General features: G+C 43.9%; 1 protein-coding gene and 1 long non-coding RNA gene across 3 annotated transcripts in view; one reads left to right on the top strand and one right to left on the bottom strand.

The window, feature by feature from the left end:
• The window catches only part of LRP8 (LDL receptor related protein 8), a 173,095-nt gene that overhangs the window by 58,723 nt on the left and 86,439 nt on the right, over positions 1 to 27,933 (bottom strand). For both annotated transcript variants that reach the window (XM_080603281.1, XM_080603282.1), the window contains exon 3: positions 10,313 to 10,435. In XM_080603281.1, coding sequence (XP_080459407.1) covers positions 10,313 to 10,435 — 123 coding nt within the window. The remainder of the gene's footprint in view (positions 1 to 10,312; positions 10,436 to 27,933) is intronic.
• The window catches only part of LOC308199323, a 33,310-nt gene continuing 15,818 nt past the window's right edge, over positions 10,442 to 27,933 (top strand). The window contains exon 1 of the long non-coding RNA XR_013954578.1: positions 10,442 to 27,609. This is a non-coding gene — a long non-coding RNA (uncharacterized lncRNA). The remainder of the gene's footprint in view (positions 27,610 to 27,933) is intronic.

Genomic DNA, 27,933 nt, shown 5'->3' with positions numbered 1-27,933 from the left:
TGAGTCTTGCAACATATCTAGATGCAGGAACTGAAGCAGAAACATATAAATTCTAGCAGGATTCAGTAATGTAATTACCATTTCTCATTCACATTCCATACAGTGCCAAAATACCTGCTGAAATGCTTGAATGGCATACCGTTACTTTACGTGTATGTGCACTTCTAAATACATGTGTATAGTTTTACATGATTTTGTTTTATTGCCCAGACAATGACTAGAAATTGCTGACTGTCAAACACGCTAGACGTGCTTCTCACCTTACAAAAAAGGGAAAAGCATGGTTTATGTTCATGCTAAAATGACTAGTATTTACAAGCTGTATCATAAAGCAGAGAATTCATATCTGTAGAACCAAAGTCTTGTAGAACTTGTAGGCACTCAAATGGCATGGTAAGATGACTAGTGAGCAGTAGAAGCCCAAAAAATGGTGTGATAACTGGCATTAGTGCATTCATATGAGAACACGTAAGCATGTGTGCTCTAACAAAGTTACTGAGCTACGGCCTCTGGTATTTTAATACAAAGGATGCTTAACATGGTTCAGTATGTTAAAATCCAGGACAGAAGGGGTGAGCTGAAATCTGTCACTCTGCAAACAGCCAGTGAATAGTGTTGCTAGATAGGAAGCCAGAAGCTCTTGCTACAGCAAAGCCCTGATGAAGGCTCTCAGCAGCTACGGACACCCACTGCACTCTACAAACGCACAGGGGGAAGGCCACATGGCCCTCACACGTGCAGGCAGTGCTGGCAGTGACCATGCCTCAACCTCGAGCACAATATCCCTGAAAACATTTCAGAGAACTGAAAATCTCCAGTGCAAGGTTCAAGTTACATAAATTATCTACCAACGCATGCAAAGGCTGCATATTAAACAAGTCTTAATCATGATCCTAATCCTCAAGGAAGCAGGATAGAGTATCATGAGACCCTTATTAAAACTGCAGATGATTTCAGTGGGAGCTTGTCCTGAATGTAAACATGATCCTACAACTCTATAAACAGACAAAGATAGGAAAACTGTCTATTAAGTAAAAGCGGTAGAATTAGGAATCACAGCTTCAATGTACAATAAATCCATTACAGTATTAAACCATAAGCCATTTAAATGTGAAAAATGTTAGACAATGTCATTTCATTTTCACTTCTTAAAATATTTTCCTCACACCATAATTCACCCACTTAAGAAATGGAAAAGGGTTGCTTTCTGTGCCCCTACAGCACAATACTGCTTCACTCAAATAGCAAAATATTTCAGTTCTCAAATTATGACTTGCTTTTGATTCCCAGAAATGATTTTCTTCTCACTTCAGTCATAGTTGGTAAGCCAATCATTATTTAAAAAAATAAAAATATGTATATATATATATATGTATGTATATAAACGTAAAAATCAGGTAATCTGAATTTCAGAAAGCAAGCAGGAAGAGAATGGAAAAAACGAAAGCACTGGGCAATGAAAACCTGTCTGAGTATTTCTGGAAATCTCTTCAGTTTCTACTAGTTCAATATTTATGGCTGTTAAACAATTACACGTAGAGGGCTTTACATGCTCACCTTTCATTTTCCTGCTCTTCTCTCCTATTGAAATAAATGCAAGATTAATTATAGCCATAAAAAGGCAGCATCAAACCTTTTTATGACCATTTCTGTTTATGAACTGCAAGAACACATTAGACCAACAGGAAAAATATTTAAATGCCAGCATTTAAATCTTCATAACAGTCAGCTAACGAAAGCTCAGAGTCAATCTGAAGTACATAAACACTGCAAATGCCAAAGCTTGCAATGCCACATGAAAAAGTGACTTTCTTGCAAGGTAACATTGTTTAAGGAAAGGACGACAAAAACATCAGAAAAGACTTAACAAGTATTTTCTATCGTTTATCCTATTGGTCTAGACCATCTGAAAAGGTCACTTCTGAGATATAAGCTCTAACCACCTCCCCTTAAAGGAAGAATATGTTTTGTTTTTGACGAGATTACTTCAAGCTTTTTAGCATTGGTAGAACTGCAGCACAATCATTACCTACTGTAAATTAATTTACATCTCTAGGTAAGTAAATGCTAAGACCACCAAAGCCATGTAATCATTAAAAAGAAGATATAACTCACTGCCCAAAAGCCACACATAGTTATCCCACTACTGGGGATAAACAGCCAGGTTTGCTGAATTTCCTTTGATGTAAAAGGATAATTTCATGCTTCAATAAAAGGAACAGGATGCAGGAAAAGCTGGATTTGGTTCCTCACCTTGTCAAAGATTTCTTGTGTTAGTCCCTACAGTTTTGTGTTCTTTGGGATATTGAGGTCAGTTCAGGGTTGCTCAACAAGGACCCACTTGGAGGCAGCATTCAAAGCAGCTCCGATGATCAAGGAACCAGAGGCACTTGTGAAGGAAGTATACACTGGCTGAGATAAGATGATTAAAGCAGGAGTGAAGGTACTTCTATGAAAATTTGAAGAGTTACATGCACTTAGGATAAAAAGGACTTTTAAAAATCTGCACTAGACTGTAAGACGCAATCTGCAGGGAACTACTGGTCTTCTAACAAGTCTTGTCCATATCTAGAGTGTTGTTAAACACGACCACAGAAGAGAATGTTTAAGTCTGAAACCTTCTAAGTAGACCCAAAAGTTAAGTAGCATACAAAAGATGTAAAATATTTTTAAATTATGTGTTGGATGTGATAAAGCTTTCACAGAGACTAGTGAACAATGCAAAAACAGTACCCTAGTTATAGAATTGTGCTACTTCCAATTTTCCAACAAAACAACGAGAGACTAAGCACAAGCAGAGGCTGAGAACTGCATTTGTTCAGCCATCAGAAGAGGAAGCTAAATGAAGATTTTATTGCTGCCTTCAACTGTGAAATAGGAAGGGACTACAGAAGATGAAATCAGACTCTTCTTGGACATGCAAAGTGACACATGCTGCAACAAAGCAAATTCTGGTGAAATCTAAGGATTTTTTCATTAATAAAGGTGGCCAAACATGAGGACAGGGACACATTTTGAAGAGGGGGCTGGACTAGATGATCCCCAGAGGTCCCTTCTAACTTAAATTATTCTATGACTTCATGAAAAGATGTCTATGGGGAATTTTCATTTTATTCTGATATTATTTATTTTGATAAATTTGACCACTTTGGCAAACCAAAGCTTTCATCATAAGCCCTACAACCTCAGCCTGGGCATCTGGAAAACCACACTGCCTCATCACCAGGAGGATCCTGTAGCTCTAGAAGTGTTCCCATATCCTGTACCTTATGCTGTATTTGTTTTACAGAGGTGGCTGAAACCTGGGACGTGGTCCTCAGCTGCTGTAGTTCAGCAGTGCTCCCATGGGCCCACCACATCGCAGGGGAACAGAGACCAGACCATCTAAGCTGCTTTATTTTATGCTGGCAATAGCCAGTTAGCGTAGCTGGGGTACTGTAAAAATGAACACCTGTACACTTGACATTAACGTTACTTTAATCTCCTGAATGATCTGTACCAAGTTCATCCAACAGAATAATCTTTAATTTATGCATTCCACTGCATTTGCAATTCCCCACCACCATATCACAATGTGTACAAAGATCTGCTCTTCATGTTGGAAAAAAAAAAAAAACCCTTCCTATTTCTGCCCCAGGTCCTAAAACTTGGTATCTGGCTGCGCCTGGATGATTTGACCTAGTTTGTTTGTGTGGTTTTTTTTTTTTTTAATTATTTTTTCATTTCTCTGTTTGAAGTTATTGACCCAGTGTTTGTGATGGCCTGAGCGAGACAATCCATCCTTCTTCAGATAAATAAATACTCAAAGGGCATGGAAGAGTTGATTAAGTCACTTTCCAGAAATGCACGGTAATGCAACTGAACTCAGCCAGACATTCAGGAGATCTAGATCAAAGATGAACAATATGGCCATAATTTTGGAGTAAATGGGGAGTTAGGAGAGAGGAGTGTGCATTTTGAGGTGAGCAATATTGTCTGCGATAGCAAATGCAGAATTTTGCTTTCATGCAACTTAATAGAAAATGAGGACCACTACATGCTGATCACCATTACAAGAGATCAGCATACACAGCAGCAGCACACAAAGTGCTTAGGATCCTGGAAAACACCCATTAAAAATAAAACTGTCAAGTTTGGATACATCTCCCAGCATGACTCGTGACACGTACTTCAAAACAAGAAGGGCTGCACGAACTGGTACTGTATTTCAAACCAACATTCACGGTTTGATTTTATATTCCATTTCCATTAAAAATCTATTTCCAAGACTGCTGCTTATTAAACCTGACCTACTAAACCATTCCTTATTACATGCAATCTGAATTCAGGTCTCCCCTTTTCTTTTTCTCCCTCATCACATCCTCCTGTACCATTCTGTAAAATAATTTCTGCTCCTAGCTAGGAGAATGTCACATATCTGATAAAGAAATAAGGAGTGGTGAGTTTATGCTGCCTGCATTCCTCGATCTCATTATATATACAATGTCCTAAGGCAAGAGTTTGCCAGCTCAGATTTTCACTTGCTCTTTCCCTTTAATTTGTGTTCCCCTCAGTGCTGTTACTGTTTGTTAGCATTTGTTTTTGTTTTTCTCTAGAGATTTTTTTTTTAAATTAAATAATCAACTTCAGAGGCAAATCTATTTTTTTTTTCCTGTAAGAAAGGAGAATGATTCAATACCTGGGTTGGAACAGTATTAGGTGGATAACATCCATTTCGATAGAGGTCTCTTAGCTCGGGAAGAAGAATGACTTCCCTTCCTCCTGCCTCAGCTTCACAAAACTGGATAGGGAAATAGCGAGGAATCCTTTCCTATGCATAAGCAAAGCCTGTGCAGCACAGCAGGGGCTGCACTGCTGCTCTAGGGTGGTCACTGAGTCCCACTGGGTTGCTTCTAGTGAGATTAATGAAAAAATACACCCGGGGCTCCAGCTTGGCAGGCTGTCCAGCGGGACAGTATGCGTAGCCCACCAGAGATCTCGCAGCTGGCAGAGGTACGCTGCTGCATAACCTCGCAGCAAACAATTAGAAGATCCTCAGGCGTTCAAGCCTGCTCTGAGGTCAAAACGTTTTGTGTATCTCAAAACAGCTGCTGGGGAGGTACGTGGGAGTCCCAGGCGCCTGGCTGAGAGGCACTAACTCCACTCCTACTACTTCCAGATACTCCGCTATCCTTTTTAATGCTTTGCAGGGAGCTCCTTGCATACTAACAAGCTGGCACAGCAGAGATGAAATCCATTATCACTTCAGCACACCTTCCAATGATGGCAGTGTTGCACCTACTGTAGGTTTTCCTTCCTGTAGGCAGGGAGAAGCAGCAATGGCTTATGTTAAACAGAGGATACGCTTGCATCTCCCCTGGCTGTTTTCTTGGTACGTATCCTGCAAGGCCAAAGTGGTTCATTTGCTTTACACACATGCAGCCAACCTTTCCTGAACTGAGGCCTCCTGAAAGTTAGGCAGTCGCTGAATCTAACAAGGCTTCGTCAAGGAAGACCTGGCTGGAAGGTGACATGCCAATGTACTAACCCTTCCCGTTCCCCACCAGGAGCTGTGGCACTGCACAGCTAAATGGCATTTCTTTGTTCTACATCTCACCCAGCAACCCATTTCTTTTCATTTCTTATGTCTCCCAAAATAACTTTCCTCTCTTTAATATTAAATTCCTCCTCCTCCTCCCTCCCCCAGCCTCATTCGATGCAACCTCTTAAATTGTGAATTTTGTCCCTTCTGCCCTCTGTGGATAGCACTAATCGCTGAGTTCTCATGGTTTTGCTTCCCCTGATTTAGGGGCTCATTCTGTCTCCATACAAAAACAAACTAAACCAAAATAATAATCCAATTTTTTTCCCAATTTCTCCCATCATTATGTCCTAATGATGACTTCAGAAAGAGATCCAGCCCACAATATGTACATTAATAGATCAGCTCACAGAAAAGGGACACTATTTTTTGAAGCCTTAATATAAATTAAATGAAACAAAATAAATTCTGCAGTCAGATAATAGCACTGAAAACTGACAGATGGCAGAACACTGAGGTTTAGTGGTGATACTTGCTGTTACATGAATAATTCACTTGGACAAACCTATGGATGGTAAGACCATGTTTAGGGTAAGGATCTAGCTCACAGAAAAGATAAAGAAATGTAAACAGCTTTTTCTTTTTGTATTAACCCATTTCAAACCAAAAGCCCAAATAACCACCTTCTCCAAAATCAACCCATGCTAGAAATTGATCAATCTTCATCTTGCACCAAAAGCCACAACAAGGAGAAGCCCTATAGATCCCATCAGTTGAGAAATCCAATGGGATATCCTTATAGCTACTGCTGTCAGCCACATTCAGTGGCTTGAAGAAAATGCTGTTAAAAAAATAATAAAATAAAATTGTAGGGATAGCAGAAAAGACCCTGGACATTATAGGTTGAACAGAAGCCAAGCAAGCTGTGATGCCATTTTTTCTACGGACATGAGACAGGTCATGCTGTCCTGAAAACCTGGACATGGGTAACATTCCCAGAGAGGATATTGCTAGCTACAAAGCCAAGCAACTACAGCAATCTGGGAAACAGAAAAAGCCAGTAGCAAACTAAGTAGTTTTGCTTGTTTGTTTCTTGGGGGGCAGAGGTGGTATAGCTAAAAAAAAAAAATACAAAACACCACAAACTTTTATCTTTAACTAAGTATCTGTAACAAACAGAGAGCACACAAAGGGTATTAAAAAAGAAGGCACTACAAAAGCATCCAGAAAATAAAAAGCCATTTAGGATGTGGCTAGGTGCTGAGAGGAACTGCATTGTTTTGATCAGTCAGCATTTTCAATGCTCTTAACCTCCCCAGCTCAAATGGGCTACGGACAATGTCCCAGTGCTGCATTAATCGAGGAATAAACCTGGAAACTGGCAGAGATGCTGGCAATTACGTGGCCTGTCCGAAAGCAATCGATTTTATAAAGCGGTTTGATCTTGCCAGAGGAAAGAAATCTCCATTTCCCAACCTGCCCCTTCCCTAGGGAAACTCCACAGCGCAGACTCCTCCAAAGGGCTGTGCTGCATTTCTGAACAGGAAAATGAGACCGTCGTAGGGGCCTACAGTCATTTCTCAACCAGAGGGAGAAAGTTCAGCCTTGCTTTCATCAGGGAGGAAAAAAAAGATAGGATTGGAGGGAAGGACCATCTATATAAAGTCTTTCAGACTGCCCAGTATACATGCTGCCTCTCACCAGATTTTCTGCCTGCCATTACAGCTTCTTCCTTGCCCTGATAGGGCATTTACACTTACAAAGAGCCAGGGCTTTTACTTTGAAGGTACATGTTAAAAGCAAAGCATAATGCTCCAGTTTTTGCTTAACAGTCCAAGTTTACACTCACTGCTGTCTTGACCAGTGGCAGTAGGAAGATCTGCAAACATATGTGAATTAACCTCACAACCAGCACAGGGCTTATGCATTATCAGGTTGATTCTGGTTCCTTACAGAGCAGATCGGATCAGCCTTTGAGATGACACGTACTCTGACAAGGATATAAAACATCTGGGAAGAACGTCCTTACCATGCAAATTAAAGCCTATTGCTATCAACAGCCATAAGATTAAAAGTACTTGATCTTCATCTGATTAAGTGTGAACCTCAGATCTGAATAATCCTATAAAACAAGTGAAGTTCCAAAACTCCAGTTGCAGATACTTTTAAGATTAGAAAGCAAGCTTTTAACTGGTACAGAAAGAAACGTTGGCTTCTCTTGTGAGCCAGCCACAAGTCAGATGTAGGTTTGTACTAAGTATCCTATGAACTTTGAGACGGAGATCTTGCATCCATCACACAAATTCATAACAAAAATTAAATATCTTATGCTGAGACAAAGCATGGCAAATCTGCTTAAGACAGCTATACACAAATGAAAGGAAGAAGGAAAGTATAATTCAAACTACCCTTAGCCGGGCACTCTAACAGTGCAGAGAACTGGCTGGCACAATGGGAGAACATTACTGAGTAAAATCAGACCAGTTCAACGTGTGCTGGAGGCCCTGCTCAGTGATAAAAGAGTCAGCTTTATCTTCCGTTGTTGAAAACTGGGACTGTGGGTCAGGACCATCTTGTTCCAGATGGGAAAAACATGCAACAGCCAAGTCCTAAGTGACTACTTCATCAGTAACAGAGAGGGCCAGAGCTTCAGAAGGCTCTGGTTTCAACAGAGAAAACCTCTCACTCATGCCAATTTTACCTAAAAGCCCAGAGACCCTTCCTGACTTGTAGACAGACATTATCTTCTATGAAGAAAAATGCCATAGCTATAGGTCATAGTTACATGTCATAGTCTTTGACCTGCTTTGAAAACTCTTATATAAAAACAAAACAAACCACCACCAAACCAACCAAACCAAATCAAGAAGTGGCCCATTCAGGTACTGTCACTTTCACAACAAATTCTTGATCGACCTGCTGCAGCACTCTGCGACATGGGACCAGATTTCTCCCTGCATCAAGGTGACACTGGCCTACTCCCATTAGCAGCAGGAAGACATTTCAAGGGCCATCATTCTCCTGATACTATCTGAAGAGAAGAACCACTGCAGAAATGCAGACTTCAGTCTCTTAGTAGGTTTCAAGCAGAAAATCACACAAAACTGAACAAATGATTTTCCTCTCAGGAGAGCAGTCCCATACTGTACCAATCAAATGCTCAGGTCAAGTACCCTTTACAATACTTAAGTTTTAAAGATGATTTCCCCAGAGAAAGAACATAAGTGGGGGGAAATTGGAAGGTGAAATGACTACAAAAAGGAATGAAAGATGATCAAGAAAAATCATCAGGGAACTTAACACTGCATGGTCCACACCCCATCCATGCTACGGCCTCTGACAAGAGATTTACAGACATTGACTACAGGGAACGGAGCTGCTTAGTTATGCAGCCCCTCTCCACGCAATCAGGTAGTGGAAATAGCATTAATAAGATAGCTCTTGACTAAGGATGATGCGGGGTGGAAGACCACCAGTTACAGTACATAAATATGTTAATGTAGTTACTGAGGTAATTTTTTCTGTAGCCTGTATATGGCTGCAAAAATGATTCCATTCATTTTATGCAAAAGAGAAGCTCGTTTATCTTTCTTAATTAGGGAGAACTAGTACTAGGATCACAAGAAAAAAAAAGCATAGTTATTTGTGAAGCCCTCTATGTGCCACATTCTGGTGAAGCCCAATAAAACACTTCCCCCAGCACTGCTTCTGACTCGTGGGAATATATTTGTGAAGTACATGACTGGAAATTCAATAGAATGGCTTGTTTAAATTTCCTGGTCTGCCCAAGAAAAAATCTGCAGATGTAAGCAAGCACACAAATAAAAGTTTACATAATAGCTAACGTTTTCATTAAAATATTCCTGGGATTCCCTTCAACTCAGCACCAGACGACCCTCCACAGTTCCAGAAAACAGAGAGTGGATGGGCCTCCTCAGAGAGTGAAAAGAACAAGATTAAATGATCTACATAAAAATCAAGCATGTCCTTTTACTTACTGAACCAAGATATTTTAAAAAGGTGTCACCTGCACCAAACTTCTGTTATATTTACCCTCAGCTTTATTTATTTTACATTGTTCATCTTTAATCTGTTACTTTTTTCTTCATTTGTTCTCCAAGGCAAAAAAACAACCAAACAAAAAAACAACAAACCCACCCACAAAGCTCCAAGATTGCAAAGTTTCTCTGTAAAGACAGAAGTGCTGTCTGCAGTGATGAATCCCAAGATGCCACCATGCAAAATGCTGCAAATCTGGGTTTCCAAAAGGCCTGATCCCAGGTGCACAGATTTCATGGTGTTTGATTCTGACCTTATATGACTCATATGCAGCCTTACGGACTATTAAGTGCATACTCCAGGGAGGAATGGTACACCTTGTGGGTATAGGACTAAATAATAGCTTCTGATCCACCTTGGTGCTCTTAGCTCTTAGAAGTGTTCTCTTTAGTGAGCAGATTCATCATGAATCTTCACGCACCACTGCTGATCATGAGCCCTACAACAACACAAACTGTAATAGAGATAGAAATGTTTTCAATTCTATTACAAAAAGAAATACACACTGTAAAGTTCTACGTGTTTCATTGTCTGGAAAACTGGTACATTTGAGCATTTAGAAGCCATCTAATTCGAATGACCCAAACCTTTTGTCTCTTTTATTTCTGTTATAAGAGAAGCAAAAGTTTTAACATCATCCTGCAAGTGTTAGGAATAATACCTTCGATTTCATAACACTCTATGCTTTGGTAAAACAATGTGTCAGAGAAACACATTTTTTGTGCTACTCACTGCATGCTGCTTCTGACTCATCTGACCCATCAGGACATTCTTCTTCCCCGTCACATTTCCACCTGGCTGGGATGCAGTGGCCGTTGTCACAAGTGAAATCTGACTCAGCACAAGTTTTCTTTGCTGCAAGAAAAAAAAAAAGGATGTGAATATAAGCAGAGTAGAACACCTTTGTTGCAACCAATCCCACCAAGAACAATAGCGAATTCCCTGTATCAAGGATTCATTTCACATTCATCATTGCCCCTCCATGATGGAGTCAGACAGGTATCAAAGGTGAGTGTTAATCCTCTCTAAAACTCTTATCTATCCTTTACTTAAAACAGATCCAACTCTTTTCTGTCTTCTTCCAAGCAGTCAAAAACCAGGGATGCTTTTTATCAAGATAAATATCTAGGGTTTTTACTACAAAATGCTGCTGCCTATATGGAACTGAAAGTGTGCTACATTATTTACAGACAGCTAAGACAAACAAGTCTTGCCTTCGGAGTACTACAATCTAAGTAACAATGTTTTCATCTATGCAGTCTATTCATGGCTTTTTTCAGTATATCTGTCACCATAGCAGATGATCATAAAGCACTCCTTCAAACAATAAAAAACCATTTCATTAAATGTCAACCACTCGATGCTCTTTGCTTTGCTTGCATTAATTTAGGGTGTTAAAAAGATGCAAGGCATGAGCTCAAGCAATTAACAGGTCTGTTCCTCTGTGCCGGTGGCACAGCGCACCGTGCCCTGTAAGACACATGAACATCTTTTCACTGCAGCAGAAAGCAAGCAGCCTGCAGATATCTGGCCAGTTTGGTTCTTGGCCTCAGTGCCCATGCGGTCACCAGTCACTCACTGCCTTTTGCAATGGTGACTTTAATTGCTTTTCTATGAGGACCTGGACCAAACAGCCCATCAATCGACCTGTCAATTTATATAGGAAGTGGTGGCAGGGAGAAGATTTGTTTCTTCCCTCTGCAAAGCTGCTCACAGCCTAATAGGATCACAGGTAGTAAAGGACCCCAGGAGGTCATCTAGTCCAACCTCCTGCTCAAGACAGGGCCAGCCTAAGGTGAGACCAGGTTACTCAGGGCTTCACTCACCCTGGTCTTAAAAACCTCCCAGGATGGAGGTAGCACAACCTCCCTGGGCAATCTGCTCCACCACTTGACTGTCCTCACGGTGAGGTTTGAGCTGGATACCTATTTCTATAGAAGTCATGTGTATGCATCATAGCTTCGTCAGTATTTCTTCCAGCAAACATTTTCAAAGCATTAAACACTACAAATAACCCTCCAGGGTTTGATTTTATTTTATTTTTTCAGCTGTTGTCAGGGAGGGAGCTGCATTAAATACAGGTCACGTGCCTATGGAGGAAACGAGGGGCATTGCTGTGTGAGGTGCTGGAGAGGTTTACACGGCTGAAGCCAAGCATTCATTTTCTAATACACGAAACATGCAGCTTTCCTGAACAAGCATCCAGCAGGAAAACACTGCAGAACATCATGAAGCAGCTGTACAATCTCTCAGGATGCACTTCATAAAGAGAACACACATTTACTCCCCTTCCGCTGCTAAATGAGCCAGAGTCTGAATAAAATGGACGATCTGCCCTTCAGTCTTTCAGAACCAGATATTGTGAACTAATACTGAGAAAAAAACGTAGAGGTCAAGTGTTTTACAAGAGATCAGTCATAGTAAGAAACCAGTTTGATCTTCCTGAGACATTGCACACCCGTTATCAGAGGGAACAGACCTCCTGAACACCTCCAGATAGAAAACCTGAACTTGTACCATTGGCTATCAAGGGTCACTTCTGATGTATTTAATGAGAGTTTAATTCAATTAATCTGACACACGTAATGGTCAGAAGCTCAGAGCAGATACTGAGGGGATATGCATGTATAAGAAAAGTCAGCGCACCCGTGCCTGCCGTGAAGCTGACCGGGTGAAGTGCCAGCAGCTGCTGTTAGGGGAAGGCTGTGGCGCCTACAAATGAAGCAAGAGTGTCTTTACCCAGGAATCAGAGACTAGCATAACACTAGAGATATAAGAAACTTCATTTTAAAGCATATTTAGTTTTATACTAGGTCTCTCATTACCATCAAGTCTTGCTTTTCATTAGAAATCTCTGTTCCACTGACTCATTCCCAAGAGGACCAGACAGCGACACAACTAGTTTTCCACCTCCGACTAAACCACCCTTTCCCCACCAGCCTAACGCTCTGACCTGTTATTCCAGGACATGTGGACGCAAGCGTGAGCGAGGGTCAGCAACAGAAAGGAGCGTAACAGGCATGCATCCCCTTCAACACGGCCAACCTGCTCGCGCCAGATGGTGGCACTGATTGCTTTGTTCCCCTGACGCTGCTCTTGGGCAGCGCAATTAATAGATTGCCAGGATTCACAAAAGGGGGAGAAACGCATTACTGACAGTCCCAGGGCGTCTTTCCGAGGGTGTGAACGTGCTCCCTGAGTGCAGCTCCCCTTTGCAAAATGCTGTGTATGGCCCCATCTGCAGCGGCCCAACCACAGAGAGAGGGGTCAGCCCTGTCCACATGCCCACCGAAGGTGGGACAGGCCCGCGCCAGATCCATCAGCAGGATAAAAGCACATTTGGTCCTTTGTTTGAACCTAAACTGTCTGATCTCCCAAAAGAGCATGATTAAGGGGTGGGGGGAAGCCCTCAAGCCTTTCTGCGATCATTATATTTATGTCTACCGTTTCTTATTTTACTGCTTTTATATTTTAAACAATATATTTTGTTACTGTCATTACTACTCTCCAATGCATCAGGTCATGGCCCCCCAGACTGTCTTAATTAAAATAAACTCTGCTTTGCGTTGCAAACAGCATCCCAGATTATTAAAAGTATGATAATACTGAAGTCCTGTCTCATTTCTCACCTCTAATGCAGAACTGGAATCACTTTATTTTCAACCAGATTCACCTTCTGGCACTCAGTCCTCATGTCTCTGGGATCACAACACAGGCAGGGAGCAGTTAATTAAAATATCAGCTCTCTGTCATTTTCTTCCTTTTCTTTTTCACATCCGATAACCTTTTCTATTAATCTCCCATGTTATACACCTTCCTTCTATCAATTCTCTATTAAAAATTCATTGAGGCTTACACCATAAATTGTCAACGGTGCATTAAAATGTAAAATAAATAAATACCTCCCTTTTAGATAATGGGGAGGACACAGGTTCATTTTATGGTTTCACCTGGCTCAGAAATAGCCAAGCAAAATTAATTGTTCCCCCGAGACCTCTTTCCTTTGCTGTAAGCAGCACACAGCTCCGCTCACATCTCTTCAAAATGAACATAAACAAACAAGAGTAACTAGTCACAGCTTCCCCGCGCCTCTGCTCCTTGGGGGGCAAACTGATACCTGGAACAAGAAAAGAGAAGGCTACTGAAGCATACACAGAGCCTTTCATCTTCTCCCCTGCTCGGATACACGGAGTGACACCAAAGAGACTGCATTTCTTTTGACTTTCGCTTGATTTGCCTTCGGTACCTGCTTTTCCTTCCTCACATCTGCAGCCGGACAGATACGGCAGGAGCTCCCGGGTGGAAGTCAGTGCCTGGGTGCCCACAGGGCTCGGCCTCCAGGCGGCTGAGCGCTGGTTCGGGCAGCTTGCCAAAGGAAAGCTGGCTTTGAAGGAATTCTTTCCTGCTTCTCTTCTCCCAAGAAGAGAGACAAGAGAGGAAACGAAGCCATGACAGAAACACAACATAACACACTGAATTTTAAACAAAATTGCATCAGACCAACACGGTCCCTCATTTTGCAAAAATGTCTTTTTCTTTTCCATTACTCACATTTCTTATCCTGAACTGCAGGTAAGGATTTAGGATTAGAGCAAATTAAAAAGAGAAATTGAGGAGGCTGGTTTAGAATATGAACATTTACTGAAGGAATTCATCAAAAAAAGAAAAAGTGATCACTGTATGACTGGAGGAAATAAATATAGACTGAAAAGAACAAATCTTGTACTGGCAAGGAGCAGGGTCTGGATGATCTTAAATGTGATTTCTGACTTCACTTCAAAAATACCTGAAAGGTCAAATCCCTGACTCTAAAGCCAAACAGGTAACACTAATTTAAGGGGCCCAGGATACTTTCATCTTCTTTCCAATAAAACCGAAATCCTCTCTCCCAAAGCCATCATCCACTTCACTTCTTGTATTGGTTCTAGAGGCTTTATAGGACAGGAACATCTTTACACTAAGTCTTTATGAGACACCAGTTCCTCAGTCATTTAGTTCCAGTTCATTCCCCCTGGTTATTCCTCTTTTGCACATCTCTAATACTAAGCAATGTACCACACCACTGAAGTTTTTGTTCACTTGTTGGCTTGTTTTGCTGCTCCTAATTTTCCCAAACCAGCACAGCTGAAGAGAAGAGTGAAAGTATTTCATCGCTCATCATCAACAGCCCTGCAAGCAAAGGTGTAGCTGTTGAACAGCAGCAGTGATGTAAAAGCACATACAACCTGCCTGTAAAAGGACAGTTAATTTTTAGATGAAGGGTCGTTCAAACTCCGGGCTGTGCATTCAAACAGGAAGCCTGGCTGGTGAGAGTGTTCTCGGGTGTTAACCCAAGGAGACCCTGCGGGCTGTGTCTTACCCCTCACTAACTGTTGGCCAATTTCCACCACATCTGAAAAGAGGCAAGGGGAGTGAAAATTGAAAAAGTCTGTGCCTACAAGTTTCATAGACCTGGTAGCTGAGCAGAGAACAATCAAAATTACAGCCCCGCAGGGGGAGATGAGGGCAGAACATGGCCGCTGCCTGTCCTGCTGGCAGCGGCCTGCCGGGGTGGTTCTGCTCCCGCACCTCATACCAAGTGCAGCTCTACTGCAGAGGGAAGAAGGTGATTAGGGATTAAAAACATTCAAAACCCCCAGACACCAAGACCACTGAAAACTTTGGTTTCGCTTGTTCTGCTGCCCTCGTTCCTTTACACAGATCCTGCTCTTATTCTACTTTTGAATCAACAGCAGACTGCCCGTCAGCTGGACTCTGTTCTCCTCTGCAGCCAGTATTCAGCCTTTTTGTGGAAAATGTTTTCACCCAAGCTGCTGTAAACATAGAATAAAATGCCATCCAATGAAAATTTTGCAGCGAATCTTCTGCAGAAGTAAATAGTGCAGCCCTGTGAGAAAGGGAAGTTGATAGTAGGCCAGAAAGAGAAATTTAAATTCATAAAACAGGGTTTCAATTCATGCTGGGAAACTTCAATAGCAACTTTGATCAGAGGCTTATCAGAGGCGCTGACAAGACCCCATGTGAGCAGAGAAGCAGCATGACACGAGTTCAGGGGCTCACCACAGCCCCGTGCCATCGCTCGGCCCCAAGAGGTGCCAACGGCAGCTTGAACATGAGGTAGGCCGCGAGGTGGCTCTGCCCAGAACAGCACGCACTGTTATTAGGGCTCACTGCCCTTTGTAAGGATCTCAGTTAATTCAGTATCAGTGAGAGGAATTCACCCCAGTTGAACCATTTGCTTGTCTGAATTAAGTTTTTTGCTTACCAAGAAAAAGGTATCCAGCTCGAGAGACACTCTGGGATACCCGACACTTGTCAGTGAGCAGATGCCTTCGGTTTATAATTCAGTCCACTCCTGACCGCAAACACAGGCACACAGCATTGCAGATGACACTCCCAGAGAAGAATTTCCAGGGATACAATATTTTTTATTTTTTAACATGTGAAGTGGAGCTCACTGCAAGCCTTATGTGTACCCCAAACCCAGAAAAATTCAGCAGGAGAATGAGCACTTTGTAGTGCCCCTGCCCTTCTAAATAATCATCATCGTTATCCTGAGGTACTGATCCCCAAACCTCTCACACCAGGCTGTATACCCAAACGATGTCTAACTGTCGTAAGGAGATTTGAAAATCCTAACCCACGTCTTACAGCATTGTGGCCTGAATACTCTCAAGTCCTGCTGTAGACTCAAGTGGCATTGAGTTCACACAGGAGGACCGTAACAATGTGTGCACGGCAATCCACCTCGGTACGGTCTCCTGGTGGTAGCGGGTGGGCAAACAGCGGCCCCGTCCCTGCCCAACCCCACCAGCAACACCCCTGTCATGGCTGCGGGGTGGGCTGCAAGTGGCCCAGGAGCACTCGGCCAGCCCTCGCTGCCAGCCCCTCGGCACGGGAAATCCCAGAACATGTTGCTTCACTGTCACAAAATGGCACGAGATAAGATCCAAGAGCTGAAATGTCAGGATATCCTCGCAGACTGTTGGATCTTTTTGGTTTTCAGACAACTAAGGACACCCTGAAGTAATGAAAGGGAATATTTAACCAATCTCTGAATTGGCCACTTTTTTTTGACGCTGCCATCTCAGCAGGCAGTTACGTTTATAAAGCAAGATGAATCAGATCACCTCAAACAGCCGACACTCTGACACAGACCACATTCCCTTTGATACCCCACATGAAACCCATTTAAAGCATCTTCTCCCTGCGATCCCCGAACCAACCAGAGCAAACGGTGACCAACCGCCAGGGGTGCAGCCGGAGGCTTTGGGACTCCTTGACGCCCGCGTTACAGGAACCAAGTCAGAAACATGCAGCTGCTGAGGCTAAGCTCGCCTCTCTGATCAACCAAATCAGATTAATTAGATTAAAAAGACATAGGTGTCACCTGGGATTTTCACTGCTATCAAAGGTACCAACTTTGTGCATTTTAAATGGTAACATGTACACTCTGATTTCAAATTCTTTAAGTACATTTTTACATTCACCATCGAGTTTAACGGGAGGAAAATGGCAGCACCTAATTGCTAGCTGTGAAAAGCTATGGAAAACACAGAATGCTACGATTGTATTTTGTCCTTATGTATGACAGTAAAGTGACATCAACAAACAACTACATGACTTGTTGCTGTAATCACTGTAAAACCCTGAAAATCTTTTCCCCAACCTTTCCTCAGGTCACTGCCAGCATTTCAGACTTCAAGAAGGGGCTGTAAGCTCAGAAGTTCCTCTGCTTCTTTCCAGATACACACGTTGGTCTAACAAATGCAGTATTTATCCCTACAAACTGTTTCACTAGTAGTTAAAGTGGCAATTAAACTTTCTGTTAGTAATTCCAGAAGTGATTTCCAAGCACAACATTACCCACAGACCGGTGTGCTCCTTTGAGGGCATTCAAGATCTGTATGGCATACAGCTCGGGCATGCCAGGCAAGTTCTCCTTGGGAGTTTGAAGGCTTCTGCAGGGCTTGGGCTTCATCTGGGGGAGCTTTGTGGCTGGGAAAGAACCTGAGAGCTGCCTGGTTTCACAGGAACATCCACTACCTGAGATTGTCCTTTAGCTTTCTAAGTTTTCATTTTATTTTTTATGATCCATATGCAAAGCTCCAGTGGTCTTTTAAACTGTACAAAAACAAGTTTTGTGACAGTTTTCTCACTGTTCAGAAGCCCACACTACCTCAGTGTTCAAGTCTCTGGGGTTTAAAGGAAAAAAGGCAAACCAAAACCAAGCTACCAATCTCTCCCCCCATTCTACCTGTAAAGTGGAAAATCGTGCTTCTGTTGAGGGAGGGTCAGATTTTCCTTCCAATATCTTCTATACAACCCCAGCCTTGCTCAGAAACAGGCTGACAGCCCCACCAGGCTGCAGTCACCTCTGGATGCCATCAGGCAGCCTCACCGCAACGTGGCCGGCTGGCAGGTGAGGTATTGTACCTGCCGTTCGTGTGGCACCATGCCCACCAACAGGACCTCACAGACGCTCGTCCTCATGCTGCAGCATGAGTGACAAGGATGCTGGCAAGTGTACAGACACGGTCAGGCTTCAGAAAATGTTGGTTTTTATTACAACAAAGATTACGTTAGGTAGCACTGCTCAAAGGACTATCAGAAAGCTTGCTCCTCTTGCTTATGAGAGCAGAGAACATGACATGGAAAAGACGTGCACATCCTCAGTTACAGGGACACTGAGCCATTAAATGACAGGCCAAAAGTCGTGCAGGAATCCTGCAGCATAGCCAAGGAGCTGACCCACGTCTTTCAGCTATGTCTGCTAGTGGAGTATCTCCAGCCCAAGACAAAATTCCCTCTTTACAGAGAAAAGTAACAGCCATGGTTCTGAGCGGAAGTCGAGGGTGTTTCCAGAACTCCACCCAGCTGCAGTCAGGACCTCTTCAAAGGATTTGGTATGCTCCGAGTTACCACTTTGTTTCCAACTATTTCTTTGACTAAAGCTCATCCGGACTGACTGGCTGTCAGAAGCGCCAGCTTTGTCTGCTGCTCTGGCTTTTGTTTTGCCTGCTTTTAACAAGCAGCAAAATACTGTTGCAAGACACAAGATCCTCGGTGGCACCTGTGTGTGTTATTTCACAACGAAGGCCATTTGCAAATTCCCCGAGACATTTCACATTTTTCTGTCTGCCCATTTCTGGGAATTAAACATTAGGGGCCCTGCTTTACACCCTGATGAAAAACCACCGAAGTCCATGAATAATTATTGGCCTCACTGATCTCTGCACAAAATTGGGCGCAGATGTTTTTATGACACTCTATGATGTGTGTTCTTAATGTAGGTTTTATAACCCTCAGCCTAAGTCAGTTATGTGCCTCAAGGAGGCACCAATAAATATAGCTGTTTTACAGGACAGCCACAGAGATGTGAAAATGTTCCTAGACAGAAAGGTGAAAACAGTAAAAACAAACAACCAAACAACCAAAAAACTACCCCATGCAACTCCCCAGACTCTGAAGCTTTGGGAGTGATCACAAGTGTTGGACTCTGCCAGGTTGATCCCGTGGCCCCTGGTGCTTGAAAACCCTTGACACCCCCAAATTATTAATGGCTATCACTCTCCATAGAGAGGTTAGCATAAGGCATTTCTGGAGATCTTCAACCCCTGGCTGCACGTTTGCCACTTTGCTGCTGGAGTTTGCCCCTGCACAGCTCTGTGTGCGTTTTGCAGCCCTGGCTGCTCAGCGAGCTTGGGCCGCAGCAGCAGCAAGCCCCAATGCCAGGAGCAGCGGTGACTCCAGCAGGCACCTCTGCCACTGAAAGCACAGCAGTGCAATCACGCACTGGGTGTCCCCAAAATTTCAGAAATTTCCTTAAAACAAACAAACAAACACACACAACAGAAGAAATACATACCATTTAAGCCCTATTTTACAGGACTTGGCGTGGGTCCAGGCTGCATACTGTTACTGTGTGGAAAAACAGTAACCTGATATTTACACCTGCACGCTCAGTGTTTGCAAGCGCCGTAAAACACACACATATGACACTCCTATGAACAAGCATTATACATTCCCAAAACGTGTTAATTGCTAGCAGCCCAGATATCTGACCTGTGATATAGATTACCCAAATCTAATGACACAGTGAAAACACTGCAGAATTCAATGCAAAACTCACAAACCATAACAACCCAAAGGAAAAAAAAAAGAAAAAATAAAGTGAAGGCTCTTGAACAGTCAGATCAATGACCTAAATCCCACACTCAAAGCCTCAATCATCTCAGAAGCAAAATGATCCCTTCTGCTTGCAGGAAACGAGGAGAGGGAGCACGAGAAGAGCAACAGGTCTGGAGTAACGGAGAAAGCATCGCTGCCTCGGTGCACAAATTGTGGTGGGTGGGTGGCTGGCAGGGAAAAGCTGCGCAGGAGATGCTGCTGCTGTGGGAATTACACCTGTAGCAACAACTGAGGCTGCTGCTCTGCCGCCAACAGCTGGGGAAATAAAGCAGGTACTTTGCTTGGTACTTCTGCTGTGTTTATTTACTAGAAGCGGATCACGTTTTATGACACTTCTGCACACGATCCAGTTGCCTAAAATTGGATCAATGTTTGCTCTTTTTCCTCTCTCCCTACTTCAATCAATAAGTTGCACAATTAAAAAAAAACAACAAATACTCTATACAGTTAGAAAAACCCACACACCATGTCTTACCTCTCAGAAAGGCTACAATACTCTAATTAAAATACCCGGTGCACAGTCTTGGAAGAATAAATAGTCGATAACAGTGAAAGGAGAAAGGAATTTTCTAAAGACTTCATCCAGCATTTTCAGCTTTCTCCTCTTTTTGTTTTGTGTCTAAGCAAAATCATGCCAGTTCTAGGAGTAAAAAAAAGATTCCTAAGACAATAAAAAAAAAGTTTCTCTTTCTGAACATGCATTCGTTGTCTTGAACTCTTTAACCACTTCAGAGAGTAAATATAAAAATGGAAAATGAAAAGTAATAAACAGTATGTCACAGATGAAAAAAGACATTAAAAAATGTGTGTCATAATACACGTTACTTGTGTCATACCAATAGGAATGGTATAGGAACCTGAATTAAGTGGACAGCAACACATCAGGACATCCAGGATGATAAAAAATAATGTAGGCCCCAACTCTTAATGTTCAGACAGCCCAGAGCCACAGATGTGCGCGGGTGCTCCCTGGGCACATCCCTGGGCAGACACCTTTTCTACAGCTCTGTGCTACCTGCTCTCTAAAGACAACGAATCGCATCTGAGACTCCGGATTACTAATTCACCAGGAATTTCACCTTTTAAGAGCACTGAATCACAGCTCTAGGAATTGTAGGGAATCACACACAAAAGCATTTCTGCAAACGTCTCCAAAGCCAGCATCGTTTCAGACTGAACAGCAGGTTCATCCTCTGATCCAAGTCTGTTACGGCGGAACGGTGCCAAACAAACGTCTATTAATATTCTGCCAGGAAGCACGAGCGGATGGGCTCTTACATTGCTTGAAGTGAAGTGGTCAGGTCAGGAGTTGGCCATCGGTCACGCCGGTCCCCCGTTCAAGCACAAACCTCTTCACCCATCATCGCCTGCTGTCAAACGCTTTTGTGCATCGCAATATTAAATACGAGTGCCCCGAGGATGGGAAATGAATGGGCACAACATGGAAATTATGATGCGTGCAGCACTGCCCTTTAACCTGTTAACAAGTATGACCAAGCTCGCTTATTCTGGGCTCTCTAATCATCATCAAGGCAAGAAGACATCAACAGCTACTGTCACACTGACAGGGCCTTCAATGGCAAGCAGGGTTCAGAGGTCCACAGGAAACACAAGAAGGCTTTGTCTTTTGATGGGAAGAACAAAGCTACCATGTGGTACAGAATCACACATGCAATTAGTCAGGAAAGTTAATTCAGCAGAAGCAGATGGTGGAACCAATGTCAACACTTTCCGTGGGCACATTTCCCTTTACTCTGGGGCTGCTGTGAACTGAGGTCATGGGGGAGCGGCAGGCAGCTTGCTGGTGACCCGGGCCACACCACTGACCATCGTCACCCTTCGTCTGAGGCACCCACCTGCTCTCACCTTGACTGCGGTAGCTCCCAGCTCTCAGACACCTCCTCCCCTCCACGTCCACAAGGCAGCATTAACCTCAGTGCGCCCAGAGGGAAACCAAGGCAAGGAGACAGCTTTGATCCTGGTCCTGCTGGGAGATGCTGACTGGGAAAGGAATTAAAAACACTTTATGTGGCCCTCACACTGAGCCTCCCCTCTTTTTGCTCGATTCGCCAGCCAGTGAGATGCCAGCTGCCACACGAAGCACTCCCACAGCCCGGCGATGGCTCACATCGCTCTGAACCGCTCTACCCATCTGCAAGGAGCAGCTGCTCCTCCCTCCGCTTCTCACCCACCAGCCCTGCAGCTCGGCAAGCACGGGACAGGGCTGAAAGGCTTCTTGTTCACTGCTGATCGTGCTGAATGCACAGAAAGTGTAAAACTCAAACCACAAGGACCACACAAAGAAATGCAATACGGGAGACCCTGTGATTTGTGTGACTTGGAGGTAACAGCTTTCAGACCACGTCAGCTCTGCTGTTCTTGCCGGCCGGTGCCGCGCAGCTCCCTTGCCCTGTGCCTCGTGGACGTCAGTGGTACCCAGGTGAGGACGGCCGGAGCCTTCCGCTAAGTCATTTGATTAAAACAAAAAGAACAACCAGCAGTCAGACAAACCACACGTACGCTCCAGTCACTACAGCTGCCAAATTCTGCGGCCCTCAGTCTGATCTCATTTTCTTCAGAGCTCCTGGCAACCCCTTAATTAAAACGCATTATTTACAGCTTCCAGGGGCTCCAAACCAGGGGACGCGCTTGCTGGAATTTATGCGATTACGTGCAGTTGGTCCTGGCGACAGGCCCCATCCTGCTCTCGCACTCCCCCCTGCTCCCACGCAGCCGCCCCCATCCCCATGGTCCGTCCGTCCGTCCGTCCATCCGTCCGTCCGCCCGTCCGCGCAGCGCTCGGCTGCCATGGAAATGAGCAGGAGGCCACAAAGGAGCGGCGAGACGCTCGCCGGAGATGGAGGAGTCGCGAGGCGATGGGGCAGGAAGGCCAAGACAAAGAGGAGCCAATTTGCCCGCTGCCTCTGCACACAAACAGCCCTCCCCCTTGTGCAAGGAGGTGCTGATGAAGAGATTTCCCCTGCTGGAGAAAAGCAAAGCCCCTTCCAGCCAAGAGTAACCAGGCTAGGTGGATGGAGCCTCCTGCCTTCGGTCCAGTGCAGTCCATCATTAGTGGTTTGGGGTTATACATCAGTAACGAGGTGAGCCACAGCCAGAAGCAAACCCAGAGGAAGCGTGGTTTAACTTATTTAATGAGCAATCCCATGCCACTCGTACGGCAGCACCAGCTGCAGACAGATCCTCTCCACGTTCAGGAGGAGTTTTTCTTTTTCTACTCCATTATTAAGCAGTCACACTCATCAGCAATTCCCTTGACTTTATGGGAAGAAAGCATTTTAAAACATACATTAGAAGGTATGACTGACAAGCATAACAAAGTCTGCAGTTCAAAGACAGGTTTCCGAAGGTGTTTTATGAGAATAAAGGAAATGAAGTTCTGTGGAACCAGGAACTTTTCACTGCTTAAGGAGTCCCACATGAACGCTGCCAAAAGATCAAGTACCACAAGCCCAAGACATCCACACGATCCTCACAATGCTTCCTACTACTTTTTTCCATGCGTTTCTCACAATTTTGTTTATTTTTATGAGGGCACTGACTTACCTGTGTCTTTAATGAGACATTAAAAGGAAAAACCTCTGCAAAAGCAAGCCACTATCAAAGCCTAACAGCTTTCTTCCAGCAATGCAAAAGTGGATTTGGGGCATATTCTCCTGTGGTTCATTCACAATAGGAAAGAAAGGAAAAAGCAGAGAACACTTGCATGATGCAGAAGCAGCTCTGCAGATTTTAGGCTGTAATTCCCAACAACCAGCCCGCCTGCACCGTGCCCTCAGCTGGTGTGCAAAGGCTTATCTGCTCTGCTTGCTGTAGTCACTCTGACTCAGATTAACTCTAAAAGCTTCTTTTGCTGTAATGTATTGCAATAGTGTTTTGGCATTATTTAACTCCAACCTGAAATGCACAACAGAAGAGGAAATATTCACCATAAACGCAGCAACACAGAAGTTTCTGTCATTTTTTAATTATCTTGAAGTCTGCTACATCACTTAGACTGGCAATACCATGCGGCTACTGCAGCAGTGCCGTGACTGATCTGACCGAAGCCCCAGCTAACCAGGACCCTCGAGGAACTAAAAGCAGCATCAGAAGCAAGAAGGGAAATTCAGGGGTGAGAACTTCACCTCCAGCACGAGGAATACTATCCCCAAGGTCAGCATGTCAGAAATTAAGGAACAATCAGAGAAATCATTTCGTACGTTCCTCCAAACTGCTGTAAGTAGCAGCGCAGGTAAGACCCTGTAAAGGCTACAGCTACGAGACAGAGATAAAAGGTCTCGTAACAAGCAAGCCCTGGCCAGCCCATCACCACCAGAACTGGGATGGGGGAGCACTATCAGAATGAAACTTCCCCTCTGCAAATGGTTTCCAGTCACCTAACTGTTACCAAGACGACTCCAGCGACCAGAATACCAATTGCCTTCGGGGTACCACGGTAAACTCCAGCGCTGACCAGCCCTGCATGCAAATTTAAATCACAACCATTTAAGTGGCAACTGTGTAAACAGCAGAAACTATTAAACTATCACAGGAGTCAATGGCGCTATAGTCAGGAAAAATGTTACTGGAGGCGGCAACAAAACGGAGCAAAAGGAGGAGGAGACACAGACATAAAAAAGTTCAGCCTCGTAATTCACGAGTGCCAGGCAAGGGCTTCTCATTCCCTAGGAAACGTCACTTTTTCCTTTGACTTCTTCTTGTCCTGGATATCAACTGTAAACAAGTCCCAGTGTTGGGGCAAAGCTTTATGTGCAAGAAAGTCAGGCAGCTTTGGGGGCTGAGAGATGCCCAGGAATAAACCACGTTGGAACCATGCATCTCCATCATTTAATTTCTGGGGAAAAAAAATAATATATATATATATTTATATGTTTGCCTCTGGCAAAAGGCAAGCTCAAAACTCAGAATATTAAATAAATGCTCTGGATGCAAAAACTGTTCTGCAAAAAAGCTGATAAACAAGGCACACAGTAGTTATGTTACCAGACTGTAAAATTCGGTAAATAGCTTCAGCAAATATAACTGTAAGGATTTAGGCAACGTAACTAAGAAGTTTAAAAGCTGTGACAAGCTCAGAGATTAAAATCTGAGAATGAGGGGGGGAAAAACACAGTCAAAGCTGAACTCTCCATTACAGCGGAAAAAACTTTTTGTTATTATTATTATTTTAATCCTGGCAGAGCATTTTTCACTGAAAAGTCCCAAACACTTTGCAGTGTTCCAGAACACTGGAGCAGGTTTTCAAAACTGGACCAGTGGTGTCCTCAATTTCAGGCACCTACCAGGTGCCAAAACAAAGCCCTGCATTTCGGGGGGAGCACGCAGAACTGGCTCTTTCTTGACAGCAAACAGTGGAGCAAGATGAATGAGAAAGACAGAAAGGAGGTAAGTGAAACAAACTGCTCAGCTACCAGAGCTTTAATAGCCATTTAACTTATGTTACACATATGGAAAAAAAAAAAACGAATTTTATTCTTAGGCTCCATATTGTTCCAGCAAGACTCTAGAAATCTGCCTGACAGGAGGTCCGGACCCTCTGGCACAGCTCTGCAGATCCCCCACACAAAGGAAACCTCGCTCAGAAGTCTCGCTGTCTACAGCTCACGTAGCTGCTTGGATGTTGCTAAGTGTTCACACACCTTTTTTCTCTTCTTATACTGATACTTTATCAGATTCTTGGCTACAAGAGGATTTACTGATTGAAGTATCAAGAGCAAGCAGCTGGGCTGCAGAGACCCAAAGGGAAGCACTGTGAGTCTGATGGCTCTGCTCCACCTTTCCTTTTGGTAAGGTGAAGTCCGTTCTGCCAGATTAATAAAGTGCAGCTTTTAGCTAACAACTCTCATTCTCCTGCCAGCTTAAATTATTGTCAGAGAGTCTGTATGACCAGGCAGGAGCCTCTGTAAAAGTGTGACGATTTACCTGGGGGGGACTCTGGGCAGCTACAATCACTCGATACATCGATTCCATGGAAGAAGCAGGGTATGGCCCCCTTGGATTAGCCCTCTCCTTGCCCAGCTGGGAGCGATTGATTAACTCCTACAAGAATTTATCTCAAAAATCAAGAGACCTCTCTTCATGTCTGTGCATCACAAAAACTGCATGTTCAATGGTATACGAATGTTCAGAAAAATATTCCAATGTTTTGTGGAGCATACCGTGTATTTTGCTGGCTGGCCTGAAAACACCTAAGTGCACTAAGCAGAAAGCTGCAGACCATGGCACATGCTCATCAGAAAGTCTTCCATGTTCTAGGTCAAAGACACGACAGAGACTGAAAATCGTTTTACAACGAATAAATAAATAAATAAAACTGGGGTCACTGGATTTCAATTGGACACCGAAAGCAGCAGAATAGTTTCCCAAATATTTCCCCAAATTCTGGAGCTTTTGGCACTCACGCAAGGAGTGAGGAGAAGCAGTCATGCCAGCACATGGTGGTCGTCATGACAGTAAGGGTGGATCCGAATGACAAGACAAAACAGAAAGGGGTCTAACTGCCATGCTGGGCTCCATGAGCCCAGGAGCACGTGGAGTTTAAGGAACATGAGAGCAGGTAAGGGGCATTCCCAGACAGCCATCAGTCCTGATGACGAGGAGCTGAACCCGCTGTGCCACACACACCAGCCTTCCTCTGCGAATCCTGCAGCTCCTCCAGTCCGTGGCTTATCTCGTGTGATCTCCAGAGCTAGGCGAGTGGAATGGAGGCTTTGGAACAAATTTGCTGAGCAATCAACCCATTCCTTGGTGGTGACGTTATCTTTAAAAATAACACAAAGCCTGGAGATGCAGAACTGCAGTCTCCCAAAAGATCACTTCTAACTGCTCATTAATGTCAGAAGCTGCCCAGTGAGCAGATGAGCCTAACCACAGCCAGGTGCTTTCAAGGGGCTGAATATCTCAATCAGCAGGATATTCAAAACCTGCCAATAGCTCTCACCATCGTTTTGTCTTTGAATCAATCTGGCAGCTCACGGAGGTTATAAACATCAGAACTTTACTGGGTCTTTCAGATTCAGAACTTGACTTCCCCTTCTCTCTCTTGAAATGGAGAGCACTTCAAACCAAGTTTTAAGTTACTGCCAGGCAGTATGGTCTGGCCACATCTCTCACTTTCATTGATCTCACTTACGCCTGGTTTCACAGGACACCACACATTACAGCAGTACTGAGTCTAAACGGAAAGCTCAAAACCACTCAAGCTCCCAGGCAGATGCAGCTGAGTGCCCTGCCACGCTCTGCTGCAGTTCCTGGCCAGCTGAGTGAAGTGAGACTCCACCAGAGCTCCTGGCCGCCTAGAATATGAGAAAAGAAACAAGAAACTAGAAATAGCTCCAAGTATCGATCTGCATTCAGAAATCAGAAATGCTTTACTGCTGCAGTGAGCACAACGAGCAGCTGAGAGCTGGGGAGCTCACTTTCCCACTTGTTCAACAGCCTCAGACCATAAAATCTGAAGTCTCTGCCCCTGAGGAGAAAACATGCTGTCAAGTAATTAGCTGGCGTCCTTCATGGAGTTACCGAACTACTAAAGCCAAAATAAAAAATAATGGTTTCAACGTCGTCTTGAATACAAGAACAACATAAAATCTGCTGTGAGAGCACTCCTCATATTTGGGGCAGCCAAGTGTGTGCTGGCAGTTGGCACTGAAGCCAAAGCGGTGCAGTAATGAAACGCTCAGCGGTGCGCGATATAGGGACGTGGAAGGAGTCCAGCCAGATCACCTCTCACCCTACAACGCCGAGTTCTTCACTCGCAGGACCACAGACTGGAGGCGTGATGGATGCGGGACGTTTCACATCCCCTCTGCAAGTCAGTAAGTGAAAAACCAACATCAAATATGGAATAAGTACAGCGGGAAAATTCCGAAGGCAGAAGGTCCTCCAAACCTTCTGTATGTGTAATTATCCTCTTCCTTGACACAGTGGCCACTGCCCAGCAGGTATTTTCTGTTTTGATGGTCAGAGACATTTGTACGTCCAGCAGAAGCAGGTAACAGACTGATCCATCCTCCCTGCTCTGCCTTGGGCTTTTCACTTGGAGAGAGGTGGAAGGGAGGAGCGGGTTGGCAGAATAATTATCAGAAAGGGAAGGGGTACACGCATGAATGCACACAACCTTGCAAACTTTCTTTCTCTCG

This window comes from Anser brachyrhynchus (assembly GCF_964034855.1).
Source record: "Anser brachyrhynchus genome assembly, chromosome: 8".
NCBI classification, from domain to species: Eukaryota; Metazoa; Chordata; class Aves; order Anseriformes; family Anatidae; genus Anser; species Anser brachyrhynchus.
Note: the sequence above shows the minus strand (reverse complement) of the source record. Positions and strands in the feature narration are given on the sequence as shown.